Below are 26,908 nucleotides of genomic sequence, written 5' to 3' on the forward strand. Positions count from 1 at the left end.
GGGAAAAACAAATCTAGTGGGTAACACACACACAAAAAAAGATATAAAAGCAAAAATAAGCATAGAAAAGAAGGAAGAGAAGTTTGCGACTTAGGCATAGGTCTAATTAAAATCTACGTTTTAGATCATGAGATTTAATGATTGGTAAGTTATACTATCTATATCTCAAATGCATCCTTATACAGGAAACTTTTTAAAGAACTTTTAAATTTTTCTAAAGAAGATTCATTGCGTAAGTAAATTACCGTATTTTCACACATATAACGCACGCGTTATACACGATTTTTACAAACCATGCATAACTTTGCGCGTTATACGCGTGAGCGCGTTTTACAACTTTTTTTAAACATTGTTCACCCCTCCGACGTCCGATTCACCCCCCCGCAGGACCGCTCGCACGCACCCGCACCCCCACCCCAAAGGACCGCTCGCACGAACTCCCACCCGCACCCCCACCCTGAAGGACCGCTCGCACCCCCACAGCCTCCCGACCCCCCACCCATCATATAGAAGCTCCTACCGGTGTCCTGCTGCTTCCTCTTGGCGGTCCCGGCCCTTCTGTGAGCCCTGCGTCTGCGCTGCTTCCTCTTCTGGCGGTCCCGCCCTTTCTCTGACATCAGAGAAAGGGCGGGACCGCCAGAAGAGGAAGCAGCGCAGATGCAGGGCTCACAGAAGGGCCGGGACCGCCATGAGGAAGCAGCAGGTCACCGGTAGGAGCTTCTATATGATGGGAGGGGTCGGGAGGCTGTGGGGGTGCGAGCAGTCCTTCAGGATGGGGGTGCGGGTGCGAGTACGTGCGAGCGGTCCTTCAGGGTGGGGGTGCGAGCGGTCCTGCGGGGGGGTGAATCGGACGTCGGGGGGGCATCAGGCTTTCAGGGTGGGGACAGGACTTTAAGGGGGAGAGGAGAATCGGGGCGGGCGAAAGGAGAGTCGGGCGACAGGAGAGTCGGGGTAGCATGCGCGGTATACGGGTGTGCGCGGTATATAAAAATTTATTTACATAAATTACTAGTTTCCCGCACGCTATACCCGTGTGCGCGGTATATGAGTGAAAATACGGTAGTAAATGTTTTCAGAGCTGGAGTGCTATAACCGAGAAAATAGTAGATCTCCTGGTCCCTATTACTTTTAAGTAAATGTTGTTCTGTTGATCTAAGCGCCCTGAATGGAGAATACGGTATTAAGAGATGATCCAAAAATATCAGAGCATTAGATTGTTGAATTTTATATGTTAACAGTATAATTTTAAATGTTATTCTATGTGTAATTGGTAACCAGTGTGCTGTTTGTAGAAGTGGTGTGACGTGGTCATATTTTTTTGAATTACTAATAATTTTTATTGCTGTATTTTGTATTATCTGTAATCTTCTTATTTCTTTTTGAGTTATACCATGATATAATGTGTTGCAATAGTCAAGCCTAGAAATAATTAATGAGTGAATGAGAATATTAAGAGCTTCTGTTTTTTAGAACTTTTGATAAGGATCTAATGAGACGTAACAGTTTTTAACCACTGAACTAATCTGATCATGATAAGAAAGTTCCTGATCTAATATTGTTCCCAATATTTTCGTTGTTGTTACTATTTGGAGTGGGAAATTATCTAGGAGTATCTGCAATGAAAATTTAAGATTTTTCCATGGAAAAAACATCACTGAAGATTTTGTTGTGTTCAGGGCCAACATATTATCCTTAAGCCATTGGCTTATTTGTTTTAACTTATTATTTATATTTGTTATCTCATTGGGGTCGCTGTATTTAGAGGGTACAGGAGTTGGATGTCATCTGCATATGCAAAAGAAGAAAATCCAATAGACAGCATTTGGTAAATTTTGGGGTTCCCCTCTGCTGGGACCACTGATTTTTAACATATATATCAATGATCTAGAGATGGGAATTAGTGAGATAATTAAGGCCCCCTTTTACAAAGCTATGCAGCTGAGTGCCGTGCGGAAAATGCTCCAATGCCCATTACATTCCTATGGGCAATGCCACTAAAAATGACCAGTTAGTCCCAAACAAGCAATTTAACTGGCCAGGAGCCATTTCTAGCTTGCTAAACCACTTTGAATATTGGAGTGTACTAGTTCTGCTGTTCATTGTCTTTTTTATATCAAGGATTTACCTCTTCAACTACTTGACCTCCTAATTAGAGCTTACTCCTCTTCCACGCCTACATCTATGACAGAGCAGGTTACTGTATGTGTGTTATTTAAAAAAATACAGAAGATTGTTAAAGGGAACTTGAGAATCTTACTTTGACCAAATGGCTACCATCAAAGAAAGCCAAAAGGAGTTTTCCATCCATAGCAGAGGTCAAGATTGGAATATCTGGAAGACCATTGGCTGTGTAGATTAAATTTTCCTTGGACAGATCCCAAATTTGAAGAGAATTTCCTTCCGTAACTGCAGCTATCTTGTTCTCCAGACACATAGTAATGGAGTCAATGTTCTTCCCAATGCCATAAAGAGTGAATGTTGCTCTGCCAGTGTGCAGGTCCCAAAGTTTCAAGGTACCATCCTTTGATGTTGTCACTGTCAAGAGATCCCCCTCTGCTTCTGCAACTGCTGTTATTTGGTCCATGTGGCCTAAAGGTCAAAAACAGTCAATTAGGTTCAAGGAGTACAAATCCTTTATATGTTCAATGTTCCTTTATACCAGGCCTTGACAATATTTTTTTTAAACTTATGAGCCAGCTAAGAAGCTAAGCAGACAGTATCTGAGACCTTTCACCCTCAACCCCCTCCACTAAAGCTCACCAATGGTTCCAACTCTTATTTGAAAGATCGGTCTTATTCTATATTTAGTTCAGGTTCTTTCTCATCTCCAAGATCACTTCCCTCTGGTGTTCCTCAGGGATTGGTATTGGGTCCTATTCTCTTTAATATTTTTCTTGCTGTCCTCACTCTCGTACTTCAGTCTCTTGGTTTTACTTTATTTCATATAAGCTGATGATATACAACTTCTTCTGTACAATTCACAAATCCCATCCTGTTATTCATCAATCTCAGATAAACTTGATCAAGTAGTAGACTGGCTAAGATTAAATTCAAGCTAAGATTAAATTCAAATAAAAACAGCTGCTATGATTTTCTCTCCTGGAAATCCTCCTTCAAATCCACCACTCTTTACTATACAGGGGAGTGCTCTTTCATACTGTACATCAACAAAAATTCTGGGAATAACTACAGACTATCATTTCAATCTCATATTTCTAGCGTAGTGTCCTCTTCCTTTCTTGATTTCCGACAGCTCCGCTTAGCTCACTCCTTCCTTAACCAGAAATGTTTGTGCATTCCACTACACTCTTTAGACTTTTCTTAACTGGATTATTGCAATTCTATTCTAATAGGTCTCCCACACTATCAGCTTCAGAGACGTCAACTAGTTCAAAATACTGTTTTATGCCTACTATACAATCGCCCCAAATTTGACTGTGTAACTGCCCTTCTAAAAGCTGAACAAATTCTTCCAATCACTCACAAGATTCTATTTAAGCTTAATATACTCTGGGTGGGGTGGAGAGGCCATGATGCTAAGAGGATCAGTAGGAGATATATTACCTATGAGGCCACAGTAAATGCATTGGCAGATAGAGCATATACCATGCACTAAGGATGAGATTCACTAACGATAGCGACTCAATCGCTATTGGCCAATTCTCTGGCTGATTTTCCAATAGCGATTGATTCACTATTAAGTTTGCATGCAAATGATTTGCACAGAAGTGCAAATCATTTGCATGCAAACCCATGGTGTTTTACTAATTTGCATGGCTGGATCAAAAAAGGAAAAATTATGTTCTTACCTGTTAATTTTCTTTCCTTTAGACGCAGCAGATGAATCCAGAGACCAATGGGATAGCACACATCTACCAGCAGGCGGAGATAAAGAAACTGATTAACAGGTGGTCCTATTGGCTGGTACTCCTCCTGTATGTCCAATATAGCTCCTTGCCCAAGCATCCGTAACCATCAATAGGCATAGCATGTAAAAAACTTCTTTCCCATAACAAATATCAAAAGGCAATAATACAGAATATAATCATCAATAATAACAAACTTCAAAAGTTGGAAAAGAAAAAACCGACAGACAATATCCAGAAAGGGTGGGGCTCTGTGAACGGACACGTATCAGAACTTTAGTAAGTGTCCTTAGGCATATGTTGTTTAAAGATGCAAAGGTAGGCCCTGTTTATCTTTCCCTTCTTTGAAGATGGTATAAGGACATCTATGTTTGTCTTTCTTTCTTTGACATGAATGTTTAAACAGAGTTGTAGTGAAGTGAATTCAATTGTTTTGTTAAGCCGTATTTACAGACAGCTTTAGTTAAGAAGCTCTGCTGGTCAAGGCTTTTTCTTACCTTTTGGACTTCAATCTCTAGATAGGAAAAATGCTGATGTGTTTAAAGTTTCATGTGACCTTACGTCACATGCCATCACATGCTGGCAAACCTGATTCGTATAAATATGTGAAACTCATAATAAAAGACGGACATATTTGAAAGATGGTTTCTGGTCTTTAAGATGTGTCCCCAGGTACCTGACTTACATATGACAGAGACAGAGAAAGTATGGGGCAGGAATTGGGACCTGAATCCTTTTCAGTTGGGGGCACGTCCGCGATGGGCAGATGATATCACCAATATTTTGTGAGTATTTCTGAATTTTTCTGTTCTTTAATACTCACTGGGTAGTGGTGACCTGTACCCAACCCTTTATTTTAAGTTCAAGCTTTGGGTTCTATTATGGAGTTTTTTTGGGAAAAATCTCGGGGTACTTTCGGTAAGCGCCCCTCATATATATAAGCAGCTGCCATTCTTTCGGAAAGAATGAAATTATTTATAGAACCCCCCTGCCCACTCTGTCATTTGTAAGGTTAACACTTTTATAGAGTATAAGATTTTATTGTCTCTTATTACTGTACCTCGCTTATAAGGTAAGATAAGCGAATATTTTTGCATTGTTATATGGGTTTTGTAATGAGTCATAAAGGCACTTACTCCTAGACAAATGAGACTTGTACGGCTGTGTGTGTGTATGACATTTTTCCTTCAGCTCCCATCTTTCTGTGCAATCTTTCTGTGTCACCAATGTTTACTACTGAGGTAGGACATGCTGTTATGTGGAATGAATTGAAAGCGCTGTTTGAATCAGTCTAAGATCTTTCCCTTGTAGTTTGTACACAAGCCCTAATTTTGTGCGTTTTTTCTACCGGCTGCTTTCTTTGTGTTCTGTGCTGGATCATAAAAAAAAAAAAAAAGAAAAAAGAAAAAGAAAAAAGAAAAAATTCCGTTTTAGAGGTTTTCTTTCTTGTGCAGAGCAAAGCTAATCTGTTCTTTGCTTTCATTATCAGGGTCTGTGCATGAATGTTTTTGTCCCTTCCCCCAGACTTCTCTGTTTGGGCTTCCACTGACCCCCTATAGTGCTTCTTTGAAGTTACTCATTCTTGGTTTTATAAAGCAGTAAGGTGAGATTCCACTGCTCGTCTCTTGACTTTTCTCCGGCATTATCAAAACCACCATCTCTTTTTATAATACGCCCATCGCTCTTGTTGTCAAAGTTGATGGCATTCCCTGTTTCGTCCTAGATTTCGGGCTGTTAATGTTTTGGTAATTCTCATTGCGCTTATGTTTCTTCCACCATTCCACCGGCAGCCAATGATTTTTTTTTCTGTCATTATCCTAAAGAATGTTTTATTTTTAGTCCCTTTGGTGAGGCTGCCTTCACCTTTAAGCAACAGTATACCTAGTGTGGAATGTCCTTCGGGCTATTCTACAAGTCATGCACTGCCCCTCATGGTCCTATTCTCATTTTGTACAACTTTTTGTGTTCCATAATTCAGGAGACCTGTCAGGCTGATAGTTTGTACCTTTTATAATGATTGTCTGTGTGTGGTCACAAGGTGTCATGAAATAAACTGCACTGGTGTACATCTGAAGTGAAATACCTGGGTTTTGTCCTGTCTCATGGTCAAAGGAAAATCTGCACTTTCTGCATTGCTGCTATTCTGGATCTGCCCCTCCCAGTTACCAAGAAAGACATGCTTACTTTTCTTGCTATGATTGGTCACTGCCGCCAATGGATCTCTGCTTGTTCCTTCTATGACCAGATTTTGAGACAGACCCTGGTTTCTGAAATGACTGCTCTTATCAGATGGACTTATGAAATGTTGGACATTTAAGATGTGCTTTGGTTTCTAGCTCAAGTTTGGGTTTTCCTGCTTATGCCCATATGTTTTATCTCTTTGTTTGGGACTATTGTAACACCATGAAGGGAGAACATGGCGGTAAATTACGCTCTGTTGCCTTTTTTTATAGTCACTCCTGTTCAAGTTCCCTGGCTGCTTGTGCTATGGCGGTAGAGATGGTTACTTCTCTGATCCTAGGTCACCCCATTACCCTTCATACTCTTCACGATGTTCAAGCCCTTCTTTTAAATGGGTTTTTGGGTTTCACGGGTGAACAGGATTCTCTTCCTCTCTTTTTTCACAGCTTCCTCTGAATTTGATGCCTGGCGTTTGGCAGGTGCCCAAAGCCGCCCTTTTGGACGGACTTTGGTGCAAAGAGGGGAAACCCTGGATACCAGCTGCTAGCTCTCCCTTATTCATTGCTCAATATCATGGTATTGGTTATCGTAGTGCTCGCTCGACATTTTAACTTCTTGCTAGTGATATCTTCATTCTTGACCTTTTGCTCCTTGATACAGATATATAGCTCAATAATTACAGCTGGCACGGTTGTGAATTGAAAATAAATTGGAAAATACAATTCCTTTCTATTGTTTTAGCTGAAATTAGGATGTCGCTAATTTAAAATGTTTTTTCCGGATTTATACATAGCCATCCCAGATCCATTTTGGCACAGATATTTCTAATGTTTTCCACGGGTCCTCTTTATCACTGCAGAGATAGAGACGCTCCAAAGAGACATTAGCTTTATGCCTTTTTCCAAATATGAGATGGTTATGATATACATTATTTGTTGTTTTGGTTTTTTTATATCAATGTGTTTATTTGCAGAGTTAAATTCAGCCCTGCACACTTGACAGATGGAGAAATAGCTCCACGTTTAAAAAACTTTATGTTTTGTCTGTGTCATGTCTACTTGTTTTAGTTTAGTGGGTACCCTAGGATACATAATATTGGCCATTTTTAGAGCTCTTTTTCCACTTCTTACTAGCCTAATTGCGCAATGTTCTTTTACTTATAGCTTTTATATTCTGAATATAGTTTAGTTAGGGGTTATAAGAAAAAGTTTTATTTTATACAGCATTTATTTCGTGGTGTTCCCTACATATGATCCATACATTTCTGAATACATTCAGTACACCAGTATGGTCTCTCTGAAGTGCATAATAGTTATATGAAGCACGAAAAAACATATCCTTTTGGATTGTTCAATTAAGAACCTTAAGTAACTGAGTATTGTCTCTCTTTTGCCATGGCTATGCTAAGTGAATGAATTGGTATTGTTGCATGTTGCCACGTTCAGTGCAGGCAACATGGTTTCTCTTGTTTTCTATCTCTTATTTGGATCACATTGGAGTACAGCTGCTGAATGATATTTGGAATGCTTTCCAAGCATCTCTTTCTGTATGCACAGACATCTGGCTGCTCTCCCTTTGAGATTCTCACGGGATGACCTTTCCCTGCCCCATGGGTAGATTTTCCCTTGATACAGGAGGAATACGTCCAAAAGCTAATTGAAATATTAGGGCTTGTTCAAAGAAACGTGTCTTGCACTTCTCCTTTCTCTCCACAGATTCCTACCCATTTTTTCCAGCCTGGTGATTGTCCAGCAGCTTTCCAAGGATCGGAAGCAGACGGATTTCCCCTTTGGCCTTCCCACTACTGTGATCGCTGTGACCAGGCCCGCTGCACTCACTGAGGAGTTTCCTGTTTGGATCCACGCAAGTCGCTTGAAGAGGGTTAACCTAAAACCCCAGAAGCAAGTCTTCCCTGCGCAGATTTCACCTCCTCCAGTGGAACAACATGATGATCTCATTGCAGCATTCTACCAACTTTATCATTCTCTTACTGGCACTGCTGCTGCTAGTTTTTCTCCCTGTATGAATCCTTTTCACTGGGTCTACAGGGATGATGTGTTCTGGGTCCACGACACTTTCTGCCCATACCCATCTGTAAATGACATTCCTGCTGTAAACAGCACCCCCGACACCTCTTTGCGAACACGACGTCAAGCTGGACTACTCCCTCGCAAAGGCTGTCCTTCAATTGGAATCCAGAAAAGACCGATGCTACCCTTTGGTATAATTCCAGCAGTGTGCAAGTTGCCACCTTCTCCTTTGAGTATTGTGACATTGTGGACTGTTCATCAATTGATATCCCAAGGCTGTGCCATTGGTCCTCAGAGATTCCTAAAACTAAGGACATATATGTATATGTTACTGACTCACGTTGAGGGGATAAGTGTGCATTCTGGGGAGTGGTAGGGTGGAATATTAATACTGACTGGGCTTATAAACTAGAAAATACCCTGAAAAACAGTGGACCAAAATGGTAAATCACTGCTTACTTGTATGACCCTTCATAAGGTTGGACACTGTTATAGGAAAAGTGTTCCTGCACAAATTATTAAGCTTTCTCTTACTATTGACAACCCTAGACCTACTGATGAAGGTATGTACATTATGGACATGTGGTTTAAGGGTGGGTCTAGCTATCATCAGTTTTCTTACGGGATCTATCTACCTCCACTCATCCTCTCCCGCCATCTTGTGGGGACCCCAAAAAATACTAACCCACTGGCCCCTACATTCAATAAACTTACTGACATGATGGCTATTGCCAATCCCACTTTTGAAGATATTGTGGCTGTTGAGGTAGGGTTTTCAGAACGTAACCTTTGGTTAGAATGGATGAAATTCACTGCTGATCAACATAATAAGAGTAATTGTTACATATGTGCTCAAGCTAGGCCCCATCTAGGAACCGTACCTCTGGACCTCCCTCCTGGTATCCAACCATGTTTTTTGGGTTATTTACCAATATCTCCTCTAATTTTACCTATCCCCTTTGTGCGCTATGGCGTTCTAAATACCCTTTGTTGCCAGGACAGCAAAAGCTTGACATTGCCGTTACCATCTATAAGGGCAATTACACATGTCATGTTTCTAATCTGACACAGGGTAGTTTTGTAGGTAATTTACCCCCAGGTTATTGTTCTGTCTTGGCTCATAGGTATGCCCTATTGTTGCTGCATCAGATTTGATATTTACTGGCTTTATGGAGACTTTTGGCTCCCTGTTAAGCTACCCAGCCAGTGGATAGGCCAGTGCACTTTAGTTAAGGTTACTATGCTTCTGCATATTCTTTCTGAAAGGCATCCTTCCTATTCACATGGTTTTTCCTTTTATTTGTCTTGATATAAATCTGATCACATGTATACATAGATGCTATAGGGGTCCCAAGAGGGGTCCCAGATGAATTTAAGGCCCGAGCTCAGGTTAAGGCTGGGTTTGAGTTCCTTATTCCCTTTATTACTATTAATAAGAATGTTGATCGGATTAGTTAAAATTATTATAATCAGCAACGCTTTGTGAACTATTCTAGGGACGCCTTGCAAGGTATTACTGATCAATTAGGCTCCACTTCTCAGATGGTTCTCAAAATCATATGGCCCTAGATATGATTCTAGCTGAGAATTCTGAAAAATTCTCCTCAGTATTTTATGCTGTTGTACTTTTCTTTCTGACAATATAGGTCCTCCTATGGACATTCAGAAATTAGCAGACCTCTTTGCTGAGTTCAAATGTAACTCTGATTTATCTAATTTTTGGGATCAGCACTTTAGTTGAATGCATAATCTCTTATTATTTGCACTCTTGTCTTGACTGCTCATGTACTGTGTTATTCGTATTACAGCTCCTAAAAAGACCCCTCCTTGAGAGACATACCTAGAGTATCACTCCCTTCCAGCTCATGCTGTGTATTTGTGACGTCATTTACATGACGTAAGAGGGGAATTGAACGGACACGTATCAGAACTTTAGTAAGTGTCCTTAGGCATATGTTGTTTAAAGATGCAAAGGTAGGCCCTGTTTATCTTTCCCTTCTTTGAAGATGGTATAAGGACATCTATGTTTGTCTTTCTTTCTTTGACATGAATGTTTAAACAGAGTTGTAGTGAAGTGAATTCAATTGTTTTGTTAAGCCGTATTTACAGACAGCTTTAGTTAAGAAGCTCTGCTGGTCAAGGCTTTTTCTTACCTTTTGGACTTCAATCTCTAGATAGGAAAAATGCTGATGTGTTTAAAGTTTCATGTGACCTTACGTCACATGCCATCACATGCTGGCAAACCTGATTCGTATAAATATGTGAAACTCATAATAAAAGACGGACATATTTGAAAGATGGTTTCTGGTCTTTAAGATGTGTCCCCAGGTACCTGACTTACATATGACAGAGACAGAGAAAGTATGGGGCAGGAATTGGGACCTGAATCCTTTTCACTCTGGATTCATCTGCTGCGTCTAAAGGAAAGAAAATTAACAGATAAGAACATAATTTTTCCTTCCTTAGCAACAGCAGCAGATGAATCCAGAGACCAATGGGATGTAGCAAAGCAATCCTCAATCTGGGTGGGAAGCAAACGCCGCCTCCACAACAACCGAAGCACTAAACGCATCTACCGCATGCGCCCCCACATCCAACCAGTAATGCTGAGAGAAAGCACTCTTGGAAGACCAAGTAGCCACGAGACAAAACTCCTCCAAGGAAAAAAACCTCTGGACCGAGTCCAAGAAGTAGCCATCGCTCTGACGGAATGGTCATGAAGTTCTTTCACCAACCGCTTCCCTGCCATCAAGCAAGCGTAAAGAATGTCCTCCTGGACCCATCGAGCGATGGAGGCTTAGGACGCCACCATACATTTGAGACGTCCCTTGAAGAATACAAAAAGGTGATCTAAACAACTAAAAGTTATTAGAAACCTAGCTCGCGGAGAATGCTATGCACTTTCAAAAAAATGCAGTGAATAAAAGCACATCTCCCCATTTCTCCTCCCAGGAAGAAGGAAGGAAAAGTGAGAGTGTAATAAAAGAAAGGATGACATCTCCTTAGAAAGAAATCAAGTTTTCAAGTTTTATTAAATATTTGATGAATCGCCTATTAAAAAATTTCTAGGCGATGTACATATTCAGAGTAAAAGTATTCAAGAAGCTAAAATATAACAAATATTGACATATTACACTATAAATTTCATCCAAACTGACACCCCAGATTTTGTAAATCAGAAATAGGAATCCCCGCCAAACAAGGCCTGTAACTCGGAAAACCGCCGTGTTCAACGGCACAGCCCTTTAGAGTCTCAAAAGACAAGGATGAAATGAAGCCTATGGGTAAGCTGCGAAGAAGTACCTTAAGACTGTACTCCGAACAGGGATTTCTAAGAGGTATATGCATATACTCCGTTTAGGAACTGAACTACATGAAGCTGAGAAGTAAGCGAAAATCAATATACCTAGCCCTTGTAACAAGCTAAGAATGACACTTGAAGCTGAAGGGAATTGAACGCTAAGCTCTTGGCAATAAACTTGTGCCAAAAAAGAACTCTGGAAGGGTGCAAATGTTGAGAAGTACCCAAGAAAGGAAAAACCTCCAAAAGGAAGCAGAAGCCACAGGTGACGATATCTATATCGCCTGGATAAGAGAAGAAACAACCTGCTTCGCATAACCCTTACACGTCAGCCATGACTTTTCAAAAGCTAGGTCACAATACCAAAGTAGTATGAATATCCATGTTGATCGGACCCTAGGTGAGCAAATCCGGAGATACCAGGAAACTCAACAGTCCGGCTGTCGAAAGACTCATCAGATCCGCATAGCAAGGATGGCACAGCCAATTCAGAGATTCTACAAACACTGTGCCCTGAAAGTGAGCTTGAGATGGCAAATCCAAGCCATCATCAGCCAGGGGAAAACACTGAAAAAAGAGAAACCAGAGGCGAGAAAGAAGCCACGCTGCTACCCCCTCTGACTCCCACTCCCTGTGCCCGCCAAGAAGCTAGGAAGCTTAGAATTTTGAGACAAGGCCATGAGGTCTAGTTCCAGGAGATCTCACTTCCATAAAAAGAGCTGGAACGCCTGAGCCAAAATTCTCAATATCCAGGATGTGGAAGATTTCACTATTACTAATGTTTACACTTTCTAGAGCGTACACAGCGCTGTACACTGTAACATACAATAAATGGGCCATGCTCAGATTTTGTGGAGAGAAAAAGTCTATCCAAACTCTTTTCCTGATCCTTAAAATGATCTGCCAACTGAAGAGGAAGATGAGGGTCCACCCATTGAAGTAGAACCACAACTTTACCCGCCAAATGAGTACATCACCTACTGCCCAGGCTGTAGAGAAATATCCCCATCATAATACTGACTGAAAAGACCTTCAGCGTCATTCCGAAAAAATGGTCTGAAGCTCCAGAAACGGTAGCCTGACCATGCTCCAAAGTAGAAGAATGAACAAGTACTGAGTCGCCTCTTAAGACCAGATTCTGGAGCTGAGGATGGAAGGCACCAAGCCCCCCAACCCGACAGCCAGGGGATGTTTGGTGGCCATGAGCTAGTCCAGCAAAAACCGAGGAATGCCTTTGAAAAGAGAAATCTCGCTGAGCCACCAAATCATACAGAGCGATACTTGAGGAGCCTACCAAATAATTGGAGCCTTGAGATACCGGGAACCATCGGAACAAAAGCGACTGCTGTAGCGTTATAATGGGAAAGCAAGCCGAAGTTCCCAGGGGAGTCAGCAACATAGATCCTAGAACCTGTCCAGAATCCCATACTCTTGGTCATGGTGACCGAAGAAGAATGCAAACCTGAGCCTGTGACCCATTGCCCTAGTCTCTGGGAAGAAACACATTTCTCTTCTATATGAATAAAAACATCTCCCCGATATACCTATAAATAGTACAGGAGAAAAGAGCGCTGTGCAAATTCGAAGATGCACGTCCAAAGAACTGAGGAAAAGAAACCACCCTTTTCGTGTCAGTCAAATGGCCCGACTGGAAGACGTCCGAATCAAGCAGTCAGTCAAGAAGAAATTAGGTGAATCGCCTGGTAGCGCCAAAACGGTACCACTGCCCACATTTTCTAAAATGTTCGTGAAGCCTTGGGTAGGCGAAATGGCATGTGCCAAAACCGAAAGCGCTGCTCCAAGAGAGGCAAGCAAACCTAGTGCCGATTCGGAGTCCATAGTGAAAATGTAAATATTCTCCCAGTTTTTCTGCAGAAATGTGTAACCCTGAGAAACTAATTCAGCAGAATGGGATCCAGCCTGCCTAATGCCCCCATCTTGGGCACCATGCAGTAAGTGGAACAACATCTCTTAGTTCCCAAAGAACTACAAGAACTGCCCTGAGGACCAGTAACACTTAAAAGAGAAACACAAAACATAGAGACTCCAAGAACGAACCAGAAACCTGAAGAGGATGCAAAGTTGCAAGCATCCTGAAAAATGTTCACAGCCCCCTGACCTGACATTATAGCGTCTTCTCCCTCATGAGAAAGCCTGAAGAGTCATTGGAAGAAGTCAAGATCCTCTCAGAATGAAGTGCAGAAGGTCGGGGAACGTCAGGATGAGAACTGTAGGATCTGTAAGAAGAAAGAAATTCTCCTAGGAAAAATCAAGTTTCGCAATGTAAAGAGGAAACAAGAAAACAGTACTAACTCCATGCAACGTGAGCGAAATACATATGTCTTTTAAAGTGAGTACGTACTAGACGCAATCAAGATTCTGCATCTACCGCCCCGTGGAAAACAACAGCATCCTAAGAGGTATCAGACAAAGCTCACATCTCTAATGAGAGCTTCAGGGATGAGGCTAACAGCCACATAACGTGCGCTCCTCCACAGGTTTGATAGAATAGATAACTGGCTCCTGGTTAGAAGGAGGTCCATCTAGCATGTGCCATGAGAAGATGGCGACAGGAGAAACCAGCGTGATAAGTATGGAAATCTGATGTCCAGGCCTAATCAAAAATAGAGAAAGAGAGTCCTGGCCATAGGAAGATGTGAAGTGTCATTATGCCCATAGACACAGCCCGAACTTGGAAACTGTTAGTACTACCTTTGGGCATATATATCCTATGCCACTACTAGACACATGCAGGGCAGCACTGAGGCCCAAATAAGAAGGACAGTTACCAACAGATAAAGGCTCAATCTGCAGGGACCCCAAGAGAGAGACAATGAGATACTCGTGTGAAATATAGGGCACTTCTTACTGCTGATCTCACTGTGCCGTGAGTTGCCGTATGTCGACCCAGTCCGGAGACAAACTGAGACTGGGTGACCTAACACAGGTCAGAGTCTCTCTGGTAATCCCCTTGAGTGCTAACCCCAGAGTCCGATTAAACTAGCAGCTTCCTTCAAGGGAATAGAGCAGGAACACAGACATAGACATATAAATCTGCCCAAGCTTGTCCCAAAGCTGGTGAAACACGTACAACTTGTCTGAACCGGAAGAGAGAGAAGCCGCGGCATACCCTGACCAAAGTCAGCTGTAAATAAACTACCGGAACGCTGCAGCTCTCTCGCCATCGCCGGAGACCCAAGCGCACGCCTGATTCTTGCTGACACGTGACGCTCCTAGAAACATAATCGGATTCAAGCCCTGCAAAATTTACCCTGCTGCAGCCTGCATAGAAAGAAAATCAGACTCAGGGAATAACCAGAAGAACAGTGCGGTGCTTTTCACAGCACCAGAAAAAAACATGTCCCATCTCATGCGCGCTGCTATAAACCAGCACCTGCACAATCTGCTGCACATGGCCGCGACAAACACCGACGAAAGAGAGCCTCAGAATAAACAGGACTACTACTGCTGCACTGAACCCCAATGAAGAGAACAAATGCGAGCATGAAATCGCACCGCTACTGCCGCGCTGTAACCAACAAGGAAATCAAGCGCGTGCATGTAAAGGGCGGAAAGTCCTGGCTCCCTCAACGGATTTCTAGTCATAAAACTTAGCCTCAATAAAATATCCATTCCTTAAACGTACGTTGACCGAACCCACAGTACTAAGACTCCCAAACAGAACCTGAAGTTCAAACAACAACAAAAAACACATACATACTCACAAGCTTGTTGTTAGGGCTGGTTGAAGCCAGTAAGAGCTGGTTGTACAGCACTAACAGGTCAGAATGTAGCAACTGTGGTCTCTTTTTTTTTTTTTTTTTAACAGAGAAGAGAAAGAAGAAAAAAATCGAGACCCAGTCAGACCCTCTAGCAATGGAGGGAGGGTGAGGCAGGGACCTGGGGTGGCCCAGGTGTAACCCCTAAAGCTGGCACTGTTCAGCCGGACACCCCTGTCTCACTGAAGAGAAAATTTCAACAGGAGAAATAGAATTGCCAGCTCACTGAAGAGAATCCTCAACAGGAGAAAATATAGTTCCAGTCACAGCCAGAATCCAGGAGCTATTCGAATAGCGACCATCATCTGCTGGGAGATAGAGCATACTGGAGATACAGGAGGAGTGCCAGCCAATAAGACCACCTGTTAATCAGTTTCTCTATCTCCGCCTGCTGCTAGATGTGTGCTATCCCCATTGGTCTCTGGATTCATCTGCTGCTGTTGCTAAGGAATGGGCAATCGAGAGGAAAATCACGGGGTGGGCCATTTAGTGAATCGGGTTGATTAGCAGCGATTGTCGCTAAACCTGACTTTAGTGAATCTAGCCCTAAGTGTCTGTCCTGGATGGTAAATGCAGGGCAGATGCTTGCTACACTCCTGACATTTGCACCACAGGCCTTGCACCTACATTTGCATGCTAATTAATTATAATTAGTGCTAATAATTGCTTGTTAAAATGTCAATTATTGGTGCTAATTAGCTTGTTATTCAATTAAATTGCATGCACAAATTGGGTTCCCACCCAAATGTGTGTAACCAAATTTCCAGCAATTATTTTTATAGAATTAAGAGGTATATGTGCGGACTCTGATCCAATAAGATACTAGATGAGCTGTTGTATTTTCAGTCTTAATTCTTGCTTTATGTTCATTAGGCTGAAGCATAATAGCTCTAGTCATTCTGCCAATATAGATCTTATTATGGGGCATAAAATAATATACATCACAAAACAAGACATAGAGGCTATTGATGACAAATGCCCCCGATCTACCCATAACCCACTCATTTTCATGCCCCCTTTATTAACTCACGTGCAAAATTTAGGCATGGATCCCACATCTAAATTTACATGCATAACTTGTGATTGATTCTAATTAGTGCCAATAATTGCTTGTTAAAATGCCAATTATTGGTGCTAATTAGCTTACTATTCAATTATATGGCAAGTACAAATTAGGTACACATCCAAATTCTTGCACCCAGTTTGCAAAGATTTTTATAGAATTAGGGATAATATGTGTGGACTTTTTTCCAAGGAGATATTAGAGAAGCTGATGCAGTCTCAATTCTTGATTTATATTCATTAAACCAAAAGTTAATAGCTCTAGCCATTCTTTTGTGATGCGTATTATTTCATACCCCTACAATAAGATCTAGGAAAGAGATGTTACCAGTGGTGTGCAGCAAGGTTCTGTTCTTGGTGTAGTTGTTTTTGCATTTTTTTGTAAATGATATTGTGGAAGAGTGGTCTAGTAAGGTTTGTTCTTTTGTGAATGATACCAAAATCTGTAATAGGACAGACACCCTGGATTCACCCTGGAGTGAATACAGGAGGGATCTAGCAAAGCTTGAAGAATGCTCTAGAATTTGGTAGCTTAGATTTAATGCTATAATAGGCAGGGCCATGCATTTAGGCTGTACTACCCCTAAGGACTGCTACAGTATAGAAGGTGAAGTACTTCTGTGCGTGAAAGTAGAGCAGGACTTGGGGGGTGGTCATATCTGATTATCTTAAGTTAGCTATACAGGGAAAACAGGCAATGCCAAAAATCAGGATGCTTGTGTGAAATGGCCAACAGGCAAAAGGAGGTAGTAATAGTGTATTTGTAGAAGTCTCTGGTGAGATCTCATATAGAGTACTGTGTACAATTCTGGAGACCAAACCTTCAAAAAAGATATAAACAATGGAGTCAATTGAGAGGGCATTTACTAAAATGGTCAGAGGTCTTCATCATAAAATGTACGAGGAAAGACTTAATGGTCTCAGTATGTATACTTTGGAAGAAGCCTTTCAGTACTTCCGTGGCATAAATTCACAGAAAGCTTGCCTCTTTCAATTAAAGGGAAGCTCTGGAATGAGGAGGGCCTAGGATGAAGGTTAAAGAGGACAGATTCAGGAGTAATCTAAGAAATTACTTCTCATAAGCTGTGGAATGGAGTGGGTCACAGGGTCCATGATGGTGGAGAAGATGACTATTGTGAGATATGACATTTAGGAGCCCATGTTATAGAAAATGGTGTGGGGCTCATAGTGCCAATTGCCAACTGATTGTAGGCACCTAATTGAGTAATTATTTTCTGCACGCATCTGGGATCCATGTCCAATTTTGGGCACCCAGCTTTGGGTGAACTTTATAGAATCTAGGGGGCTGTGCTTAAGGAACAGTATCATAAGCACTCAACAGTTTTTGTTGTGAATTTTTACCAATGTTCTTCAACAAACTTTTCTATTGAGTATAGCAGCAGCAAGTAACTCCATTCCCTATCAACTGGAAGAATTACCACTCTATGTCATGTTTATCTTCACATCCTTAAGAAAGCAAAACACTTCTAATACATTGGGATCAGCACCCACTAGGACATGTTTCCCTGAAAATACTGTAAGACCTACCCTGAAAATAAACCCTAGCATGATTTTTGGGGTAGGTCTTAATATAATACCTACCCCAAAAATAAGCCCTAGTTGAAGCTCTGGATTCGCAAGCAGCAGCGCTTTCTCACACCCCCCCCCTGCGCACCCTCCCCCCTGTCGACCCTTCCATCTCTCCCTCCCCACACCGACCACAAGACCAACATACCATTACCTTTTTCCAAACGGTAGCAATCTAAACACACGGCAGCAATCTAAATGCACTGCTTCATGTCTTCTCCTGCTGGGGCATTTCTTTGCTGCATCATTGATGATGTCATCAGCAATGCAGCACATGCAACGCCTCGGTGGTAGAAGGCCTGAAGCAGCCCGTTTAGATAGCTGCCGCGATGCTACTGTTTGGAAGATGGTAGTGGTATGTTGGTCTCATGGTCAGCGTGGGGAGGGAGAGATAGAAGGGGAGGGAGAGCTGGAAGGGTCAACGGGGGTTTGGCTGCGGGGGGGAGGGGAATAGAAATATGTTGTGGGTTTGTGATTGGGCATTGTTTCCACAAAAATAAGACCTAGTGGTTTTTTGGGGCCCAAAATGAATATATAGCTACTCTGTGAAAATCTCTGTGCAGATTGACAGTTCAATAAAGAAAACCTTTTTCTCTTTTATACCTGCAAGAAAGTCACAGAGAAGTCCACCAGGTGTCAGGAGACAAGATGATGAAGGCACCAACACAGAGATTGATGATTGCTGGCATTGAGACAGCAAAGCAGGGAAATAGGTATATTTTCGAGGATCACCTGGGTATCATAAAAGAGGCATTTATTAATGAATGGAATATCACATAAATCAAACCAACAACAGACACCAATCAGAAAAGAGTTAGGATATAAGAAATAGCCATAGAACAAAATTTTATAGCCCCAAAATATTGTGGGGGGTGGAAACTCTTGTAGTGGAGGTATTGTGAAATTTGATGATATTCATATTGTCTTTTGCTCTAATATGTATTGTTCAGTTGTTTCCATGGTTGGTCTCTTGAATCATCAATAAAAATTGTTTGAATCCTAAATGCTGTTGTCCAAACATGGCCCGGTGCCTGGTTTATTTACTTTATTTATGTATTCACTTTTCTATACTGTTCTCCCAGGGAAGCTCAGAACGGTTTACATGAATTTATTCAGGTACTCAAGCATTTTTCCCTGTCTGTCCCAGCGGGCTCACAATCTATCTAACATACCTGGGGCAATGAGGGATTAAGTGATTTGCCCAGGGTCACTGCGCCACACACATCTGGGTGACTGCACTTACTCAGATATTCAATGATTGAGCCCAGATATAGCCCAGCATTGAACATGCAGGCTGAATATTACCCCTTTTATGTTTATATTGTTTTTATAATGTGTTGATTAAATATGCCATGAGGGCACTTGATGCCTGAAACAGCAGATCAACAGAGATGACAGCAAATAATATTTCCTCTAAACTACATAAGGCATGTTCTATCTACAGAAAGGGCGATCCAATAACCAAGCGCGTACAGTAACTTGCCACTTGCACACAAAAATGTTCAGAAAACTGGCTCTTATGTGCATAAGTAGCAGCTGATTGATAGAATGCTGTTCTGTAAAGGTACGTGCAAGGGGGCATTCACATGGGCAGAGCATGGAAGGGACATAGTTAAGGTGCCACTTACACATGCAACATACAGAATACAGTAAATTACTCATGCCCTTATCACATTTAGATGCCTGCAATTCAATAAGGAAAAAAAAACACCTTTTTTCTTCTTTTTTTTACCTGCAAGAAAGTCACAAAAAAGACCAACCAGGAGTGTAAATGCAGAATAATTGCAGGCATCTAAATCTAGGTGCACCAATACCAAGCTATACTAGTATTGAATAATGGAATCTGGGCACACAGATGTCATTATATAGCAGGCTCCCACCATGCATCACTGGAGCACCTAATAGGAGATGCAAACTTATAGAGTTGCCCCTAGGGAGCGCTGCTGCAACTGTCTATAGATGAACCACACAGGGCAGGCCTTGCAAAGAGACCATGGTCAGCAGGCTTCTATGCAACTTAGAGGGAGCACATGTAACCAAAAATAGCTATGAATTTAATTGCAGAAGAAGGAAAGAATAAGGGAGGAATGTGACAGGAGATTGGGTAGGGTCAACACTGGACAGAATAGATAGGTTAAGACAGAGGTAGGGAACTCCGGCCCTCGAGAGCCGTATTCCAGTCAGGTTTTCAGGATTTCCCCAATGAATATGCATTGAAAGCAATGCATGCAAATAGATCTCATGCTTATTCATTAGGGAAATCCTGAAAACCCGACTGGAATACGACTCTCGAGGACCGGAGTTCTCTACCCCTGGGTTAAGACTTCTTAATCTGCCTACAATTAGAGTGTTACTATTTTTAAGAGCACTAAATTCACCAAAATAGAAGACTTCACAGTAATTCTACATGGGAGTATATCAATATTTTTGCAGACTCTTATATTTTGACTTGCTACTGATGCTCTTCATGAAGTACAAACTCCATAAACATGCATTAAAAGCAATCATTTTAATCCAATTACATCCATTCAATCATATCAATTCTCATTCCCTCAAATCAGTTTAATGGGAATAGTTCTATATTCTGTGTATGTACAGTAGGTGTGGTACCTGGCGCTACTGGTTTGTCAGTGGCAATAATCTGATGCAGACGGCCTACAAGTTGTGAAGCCAGCTGACAAGGATCCTTCAGTAAAACATTCTTGGATAACTTCAGGACTTCAGTTAACAGATTCAAGTCCGGCATTGGACTGTGAGAGAAAAAAAGATCATAACAACTCTATGAATAACTATTCCACAAATATGCTTTGGGCCATTTCCCCTGAAGATAACATTAGTGCAGTTCTGATGATCTGGAGTGAACTGAACTAATACAAACAGATGCTGCAGTGCTTAACACTATGTGACCTCTTACACAGCACATACTTAACAGGTGGGCGTATACATGGGTGAAAACTGGACGGAGCTCACACTTAGGGCTCTTTTTACAAAGGTGCGTTAGGGCTTTAACGCACTGAATTGCTGCACGCGCTAGACCTTAATGCCAGCATTGAGCTGGCATTAGTTCTAGAAGCGTAGCATGGGTTTAGCGCGCGCTAAAATCCTGCGTGCGCTAAAAACGCCAGCGCATCTTAGTAAAAGGAGCCCTTAGGTATGTAACACACAGAATACTATACAGCAGGGGTGCCCAATAGGTCGATCGCGATCGACCGGTAGCTCGCCAAGGCAAAGTGAGTCGATCCCAGGACTCACTTTGCCTTGGCGATCTATCGAGCTGATCAATCTTCCTCTCACCGACGTCAATTCTGCCGTCGGAGAGGAAGTTCGGGCCAGCCAATCGCTGCCTGGCTGGGCGGAACTTCCTCTCCGACGGCAGAATTGACATCGGGGAGAGGAAGATTGATCGCCCGAAGCAGAGAGAGCATGGTGCAGCGTCGGCATCGGGGCCTGTTATCCATTGGTGGCGTTTGGGTCCCATTCCCCGATGGCAGCGGCAGTGGCAGTGGCTTGGGGAAGGGCAGGCAGAAAGAAAGAAAAGGGGCAGGCAGGGAGACAGAAGAGAAACAGAAAAAAAGAAAGGGGGCATGAAGAGAGAAAGAAAGAAAGGTCAGGGAGAGAGGAAGAAAAAGTTGGGGGAGGGAATGAGGTGTGGAGGAGAGGAAGCATACAGGCTGAAAGAAAGATTGGATGCACAGTCAGAAGAAGAAAGTGCAACCAGAGACTCATGAAATCACCAGATAAGGTAGGAAAAATGATTTTATTTTAAATTTAGTGATCAAAATGTGTCTGAATTTATATCTGCTGTCTATATTTTACAATATGGTCCCCTTTTACTAAACCGCAATAGTGTTTTTTAGCGCAGGGAGCCTATGAGCGTCGAGAGTAGTGCTGGGCATTCAGCACAGCTCCCTGCGCTAAAAACTGCTATTGTGGTTTAGTAAAAAGGGAGGGGGGTGGGTATTTGTCTATTTTTCTATGGTTGTTACTGAGGTGACAGTGCATAGAGTCATCTGCTTTGACCTCTTTGAAAAAATCCCGGAATAGGAATGATAATTAACAATTCTATGCGTACACTGTGCGTTGTGTTTTTTTTTAATTTTATTGTTGGTAGATCATTTTGACTTGGTCATTTTAAAAGTAGCTCGCGAGTCAAAAAAGTGTGGGCACCCCTGCTATACATTATATTTCTGGCATTTAGGGGTGTGCTCCCAACTGGTGTATGTGAACTTGCCTAGATTCTACATGTGCATCTCATCTGTTATGCTAGTGTTCTATAACGAAAACACCACAAGGCTCTATCTTATAAAAATACAAGGGGCAAAAGGACAAAAATTATGTCTATATTGAAGCAAGAGAGGGGCTGCATTAGCAATGACTAAGTTACTAATTTACATATCCAAAAGGCTATTGGGAAATGATTAGCATTATTGTGGGATTGTGAGCTGATATATTTATCAAAAGAATAACTTGGACTTTTTTTTTTTTTTTTTTTTTTAATTTACGCTGAGTAAGAGGAGCCTTCCCAGCTTCAAGCCTTGCATTGTTGTGCATTTTAGTACAGTAAATCTACAGTACTGTATTTTATATGGGTCATATTGTCTACTTTAAATCTGGGCTAAATTTGCTGCTGTTAAGGTTACCCAGAGAGTAGTGTTATTCAGCCCCTAAATGAAAAATTAATCTGTCCACTTGAGACTACAAATAGGAGGAGTAACATTAAATGGATACACTCTCTATTTAAACTTATATGTGCATTTTCAGTGATCTTACTTGGATGGATTATTTTGCTAAAATCTGTATAAAGTTAAATAGTTAACATATTCACTTGGCCTTATATGTACTTTTAAAACCAATAGGAGAAAATATTTTATCACTCAGAATAGTTAAACTCTGGAACAAGTTGCCAGAAGTTATGGTAAGAGCAGTTAACATAGCTGGCTGTAAGAAAAGGTTTGGGCAAATTCCTGGAGGAAAAGTCCATAGTCTGTTATTAAGATAGACACTAGGGAATCCACTACTTGCCCTGGATCGATAACATAGAATGTTGCTACTATTTGGGTTCTTGCCAGGTACTTGTGACCTGGATTGGCCACCGTGAAGACAGGATACTAGGCTAGATGGACCATTGGTCTGACTCAGTAAGGCTATTCTTATGTTTTTATATTCCCCATGGCACTAAAAATTGATGTCATTTTTTATATCCTAATTCAGTTGTTTTCAAGATTGTTTCTTGGGATATATTTCATCTGTGAAATATTGAAAACATAATTTTCAAAAAGTAAATAAAAACAGTGGTTCCCCACCACCAATCAGGTTTTCAGGATATCCACAATGAATATGCAGGAGATATATTTGTGTACCCTGGAGATCCAGTCTATAGAAATTTTTCTCATGCATATTCATTGTAGATATTCAACAATCTCAACGGACTTGGGGCTGCCCCAGCATAGGCTTAGGAATCCTATATTCTAAACAAGTATTTGTGTGAGAACAAAAAAAAACCTACTTCCTGGGATGCACAAGTGTGATAAGAAAAGGAGAAAGAAATGAAAGACAGAATGAGAGACAGAGACCAAGTCAAAAAGAAGTATGGCAAAAGAGTAAAAAAGAAAGAGAGAGAGGGAGGAGACAGCAGAATGAGAAAATATTTGGAAAAGTTTTGAGGTGATAATAAAATACTGTCAGAGAAAACGTTTACTAACCCACCTGTTTGAACTTAGAGCTGCATTTAAATCCTCCTCTATGCTGATAACGGATGAGGCCCAGGCCTTGTGCAAGAGGAACTCGTAGTTAAACAGACACTCTGTAAGTAGTCTGGGGATCTGATTAGAAAGGATCAGGTGATAGGAAGTCCCATGAAGCTTACGGAGATTGAACACATAACTAATCCTGGAGTCCTGCTGTAAAACCCAGGCCAGAGGCTGAAAAATTAAGGTGTTCTTGCATTTCCTAGAATCCTCATAGTGCCCACTTCCCAAATAGTAATCTGCAATGGTGGTGTGTATGGACAGCTGTGACTCCTGCTCTTTCAGGTATCTCTCCAGACAAGCACTCCTGAGACTTGAATGAGACCAACTGAAAACGTAGGTGCTGTCTGTTCTGTGTTCTACCAAATCTGTCCCTAAATCTTCCTGAAGCTTTGCCCACAACACGTATGGAAATGTAACAACTGTTATCATCTGATACTGTTTCACCTCCTGAATAACAGCTTGATCCGCAGACAACAGGCCCAGGAGCTCTTCCAATGTAATGCCATTTCTCGATATTGTGATGTACGCTGCCGCTTTTTTCACAAATACCTTCCCATGGTTCTTTTCCATTCTGCCCAACATTCTGGAATAGATGCTTGAAAGGTCCGGAGGGAGAAAGACTTCTGTGTCTGAGCTGTAGGATGTCCAAAGGCATGACTCCCTGTATGCACAGAGCATATAAAGGGAGAGTGGGCAGGCAGTGCAAGCCTCTACGAGAACCCTCATCTGATGGCAGGGAAGCCTTCGACAGTCTCTTACAAGCCAGTTACCAAATATCTCCTTGATTTCTGTAGACGTGAGAGGGGGTATGGAGAAAACATTCTGTTCCACTGTACATTTCTGCAGAAAAATAATAATTTGGAATATATTATGCTTTTCAAAATGTATTTATTTATTTGGATTTATGAACCGCCTTTATGAAGAGATACACCCATGGCAGTGTAGAGCAAGGATAATGCAACATAAAACTTACAATTTTGTTAACAGCATAACAGTAATAAAAAGACCAAATATAAACAAATGCAATGAGCGAGGTAAGCTCAAAATCAGCAAACTGAAACTTAAATTATGACGACTATGAAACTGTTTGGAAAAAAATATGCAAAACAGCACTGAAGTTCAATTAAGAGATTACCATAAAAAGGTAGGAATGGAAAGACCAGTTGAGGCATTAACAGTAAGACACAGGCATGCTACTGTAGACTTTTCATTCGGTTGCTGAGTGGAGAAAAGTTTACCCATGATGGAGATCTTCAAGAATTAAAGCAAAGCATGTGAAGAACAAATTTATAATAGGGTGCCTGGAAGGAGCCTATATTCCTTTATAAAATTCTAGCCTAACCTGCTATGTATAGGCTTATAAAGACAGTAGCGTGCCCTTATGCTAGCCATAGGTCTGGTATAAATATTAGCACCTAATGGCTGCAGATGCATGTATAACATGGATAGCCATTTTCAAAAGGACATCCAAGTCAGAATAGAGATGTCTAAGTCTGAGCATCTCAAACAGGCATCCACAAACTAGAACATCCAAATTATGAACAGGGGAAAAAAAAAAAGGGGTATGATGTCTATATGGCAGCATTCCTTGAAAATGGCCAAACACACAAGTCCCAAGAAGAGCAGAGGGGCAGCCTAGTGGTCAGTGCAGTGGACTATGAACCAAGGGACTCAGGTAAATGTTAGCACCTCTGTTATAAAAAATACCCCCTTCAGGCCATAAAATATCCTCTTAGATTTCAAAATATGGATAAATTTGTAAGCCCTGGGTTTATTGTGGGTGACTTTAACCTGAAATATTTAGTACATTAAACTCACAGTAGCTAAAAGCCTAAAGAAATGGAGAACATAATGACTTAAAAGGACATATAAAGGACTTCTTGTACTGAGGTGTAGTACGTGTTAGCATAGGCTTACTGCAGCCTAAAAGAGCTTTACTGCTGGATGCGCTATAAAGTTTCTTTATTTTTCTTTGAGGGTTTGTGCCTGGTTGGGGAAGGCAGACAGTGGGCATGACTGTGTGAAGCCATTAGCACAGCCATATTACCATGCATTAACTGATTAGCATTGGATTAGTGTGTGAACCCCTACAAAAACAGGTGACAATAATAATAGTTTATTTTTATATACCGCCAAACCATCAGTTCTTGGCGGTTTACACAATAGTAATTACAAGTAATTAAAATACAGATCCAAATAACAGTGTCTTATAAAGAAAATAACACAATTCAACAAAGATACTGACTAACAAAATGTGATCCTAAACTTATTCAAAGTAAAATATACGCAATACAAATTATTTATACTAAAATAGATAAGAAACTGTAAAACATTATTCCATAAAAATAATAAAACCGCTTATCATGATAATTTTGAAATCGATTAAATTTTGTATTGTTTAAATAGATAAGTTTTAAGATCTTTCCGAAACTGATAAGTGAGGGCTGGAGAAATAAGAGCATTCAAATAAGGGCTCTCACGCTAATTTTTGTTAATCACCATGTGATAACAGCACATGGCCATTGATTCAGAAAATGGAAAATCGGCCATTTTCCAGCTGCAGTAAAAATGACCTTAATGTGTGGAAAAGACCTGCGTCACTTTTTATTGCAGCATATTAAAGAGGCCCCAAATTGTCATGCTCAATCAAACCAAAAGCTCAGCATCCTGTCTGACAGTGGGCAGTCTGCTGCACTTGGAAGTACTTGCAGATCCAAATGGAGAAATCCATTCCCTTTGCTGTACTCTACAAACTACAGTTACAAACAGATAGAAACAGCCATTTTGTAAATGCACTTGACAATTAAATATATACTGCTTAGAAACAACTAGGTCAACTATTAGTTATGGGTTATTAATTTTAGGGCTAATAATTGAACCATTGTTATAATCTAATGTGGTTGGTATGTATCAGAAGGGTGGTATATCAAATACGTTTGATAGATTGATAAATGTGATACAAACACTTTGTGATTTGTACAGGTTGATGACACACACACTCTTAACACATACTCTGGAATAGATTATGTCATGGACAACCACTAAATCTTACAATGAGCAAAACATAAAAGGTCCCAAAGCTAATGGGCAAAAGCTGAACACTAAACTCTCCAAGCTTTTTTTTAAACTCAACTACTCTACTAGACTTGATCAAGTTCTCTGGCAACAAATTCCATAGTTTTATTTCTAAAAAAAAAAAAAATAAACAAACATTTTCTTTACGTTTATTTTATATTTGCAATCAGTTAGGCCAATAAGCTCCCTTTGAAAACAAGAGCAAGTGAGCAGAATGCAGGTGCAAAGATTTAAATATGAATCTCTACATACTTTTTTCCTCCCCGGTCTACCTCGC

At 41.1% G+C, this 26,908-nt stretch overlaps 1 protein-coding gene across 1 annotated transcript in view; it reads right to left on the minus strand.

Annotated features, from left to right (window-relative positions):
* LOC117359821 overlaps positions 1-26,908 on the minus strand; it is a 153,917-nt gene that overhangs the window by 56,637 nt on the left and 70,372 nt on the right. Inside the window, exons 16-19 of the mRNA XM_033943151.1 lie at positions 23,513-24,396; positions 20,417-20,556; positions 18,410-18,538; positions 2,258-2,589 (exon numbers count right to left, since the gene is read on the minus strand). Coding sequence (XP_033799042.1) covers positions 2,258-2,589; positions 18,410-18,538; positions 20,417-20,556; positions 23,513-24,396 — 1,485 coding nt within the window. The remainder of the gene's footprint in view (positions 1-2,257; positions 2,590-18,409; positions 18,539-20,416; positions 20,557-23,512; positions 24,397-26,908) is intronic.

This window comes from Geotrypetes seraphini, chromosome 1, assembly GCF_902459505.1.
Source record: "Geotrypetes seraphini chromosome 1, aGeoSer1.1, whole genome shotgun sequence".
Taxonomy (NCBI): Eukaryota; Metazoa; Chordata; class Amphibia; order Gymnophiona; family Dermophiidae; genus Geotrypetes; species Geotrypetes seraphini.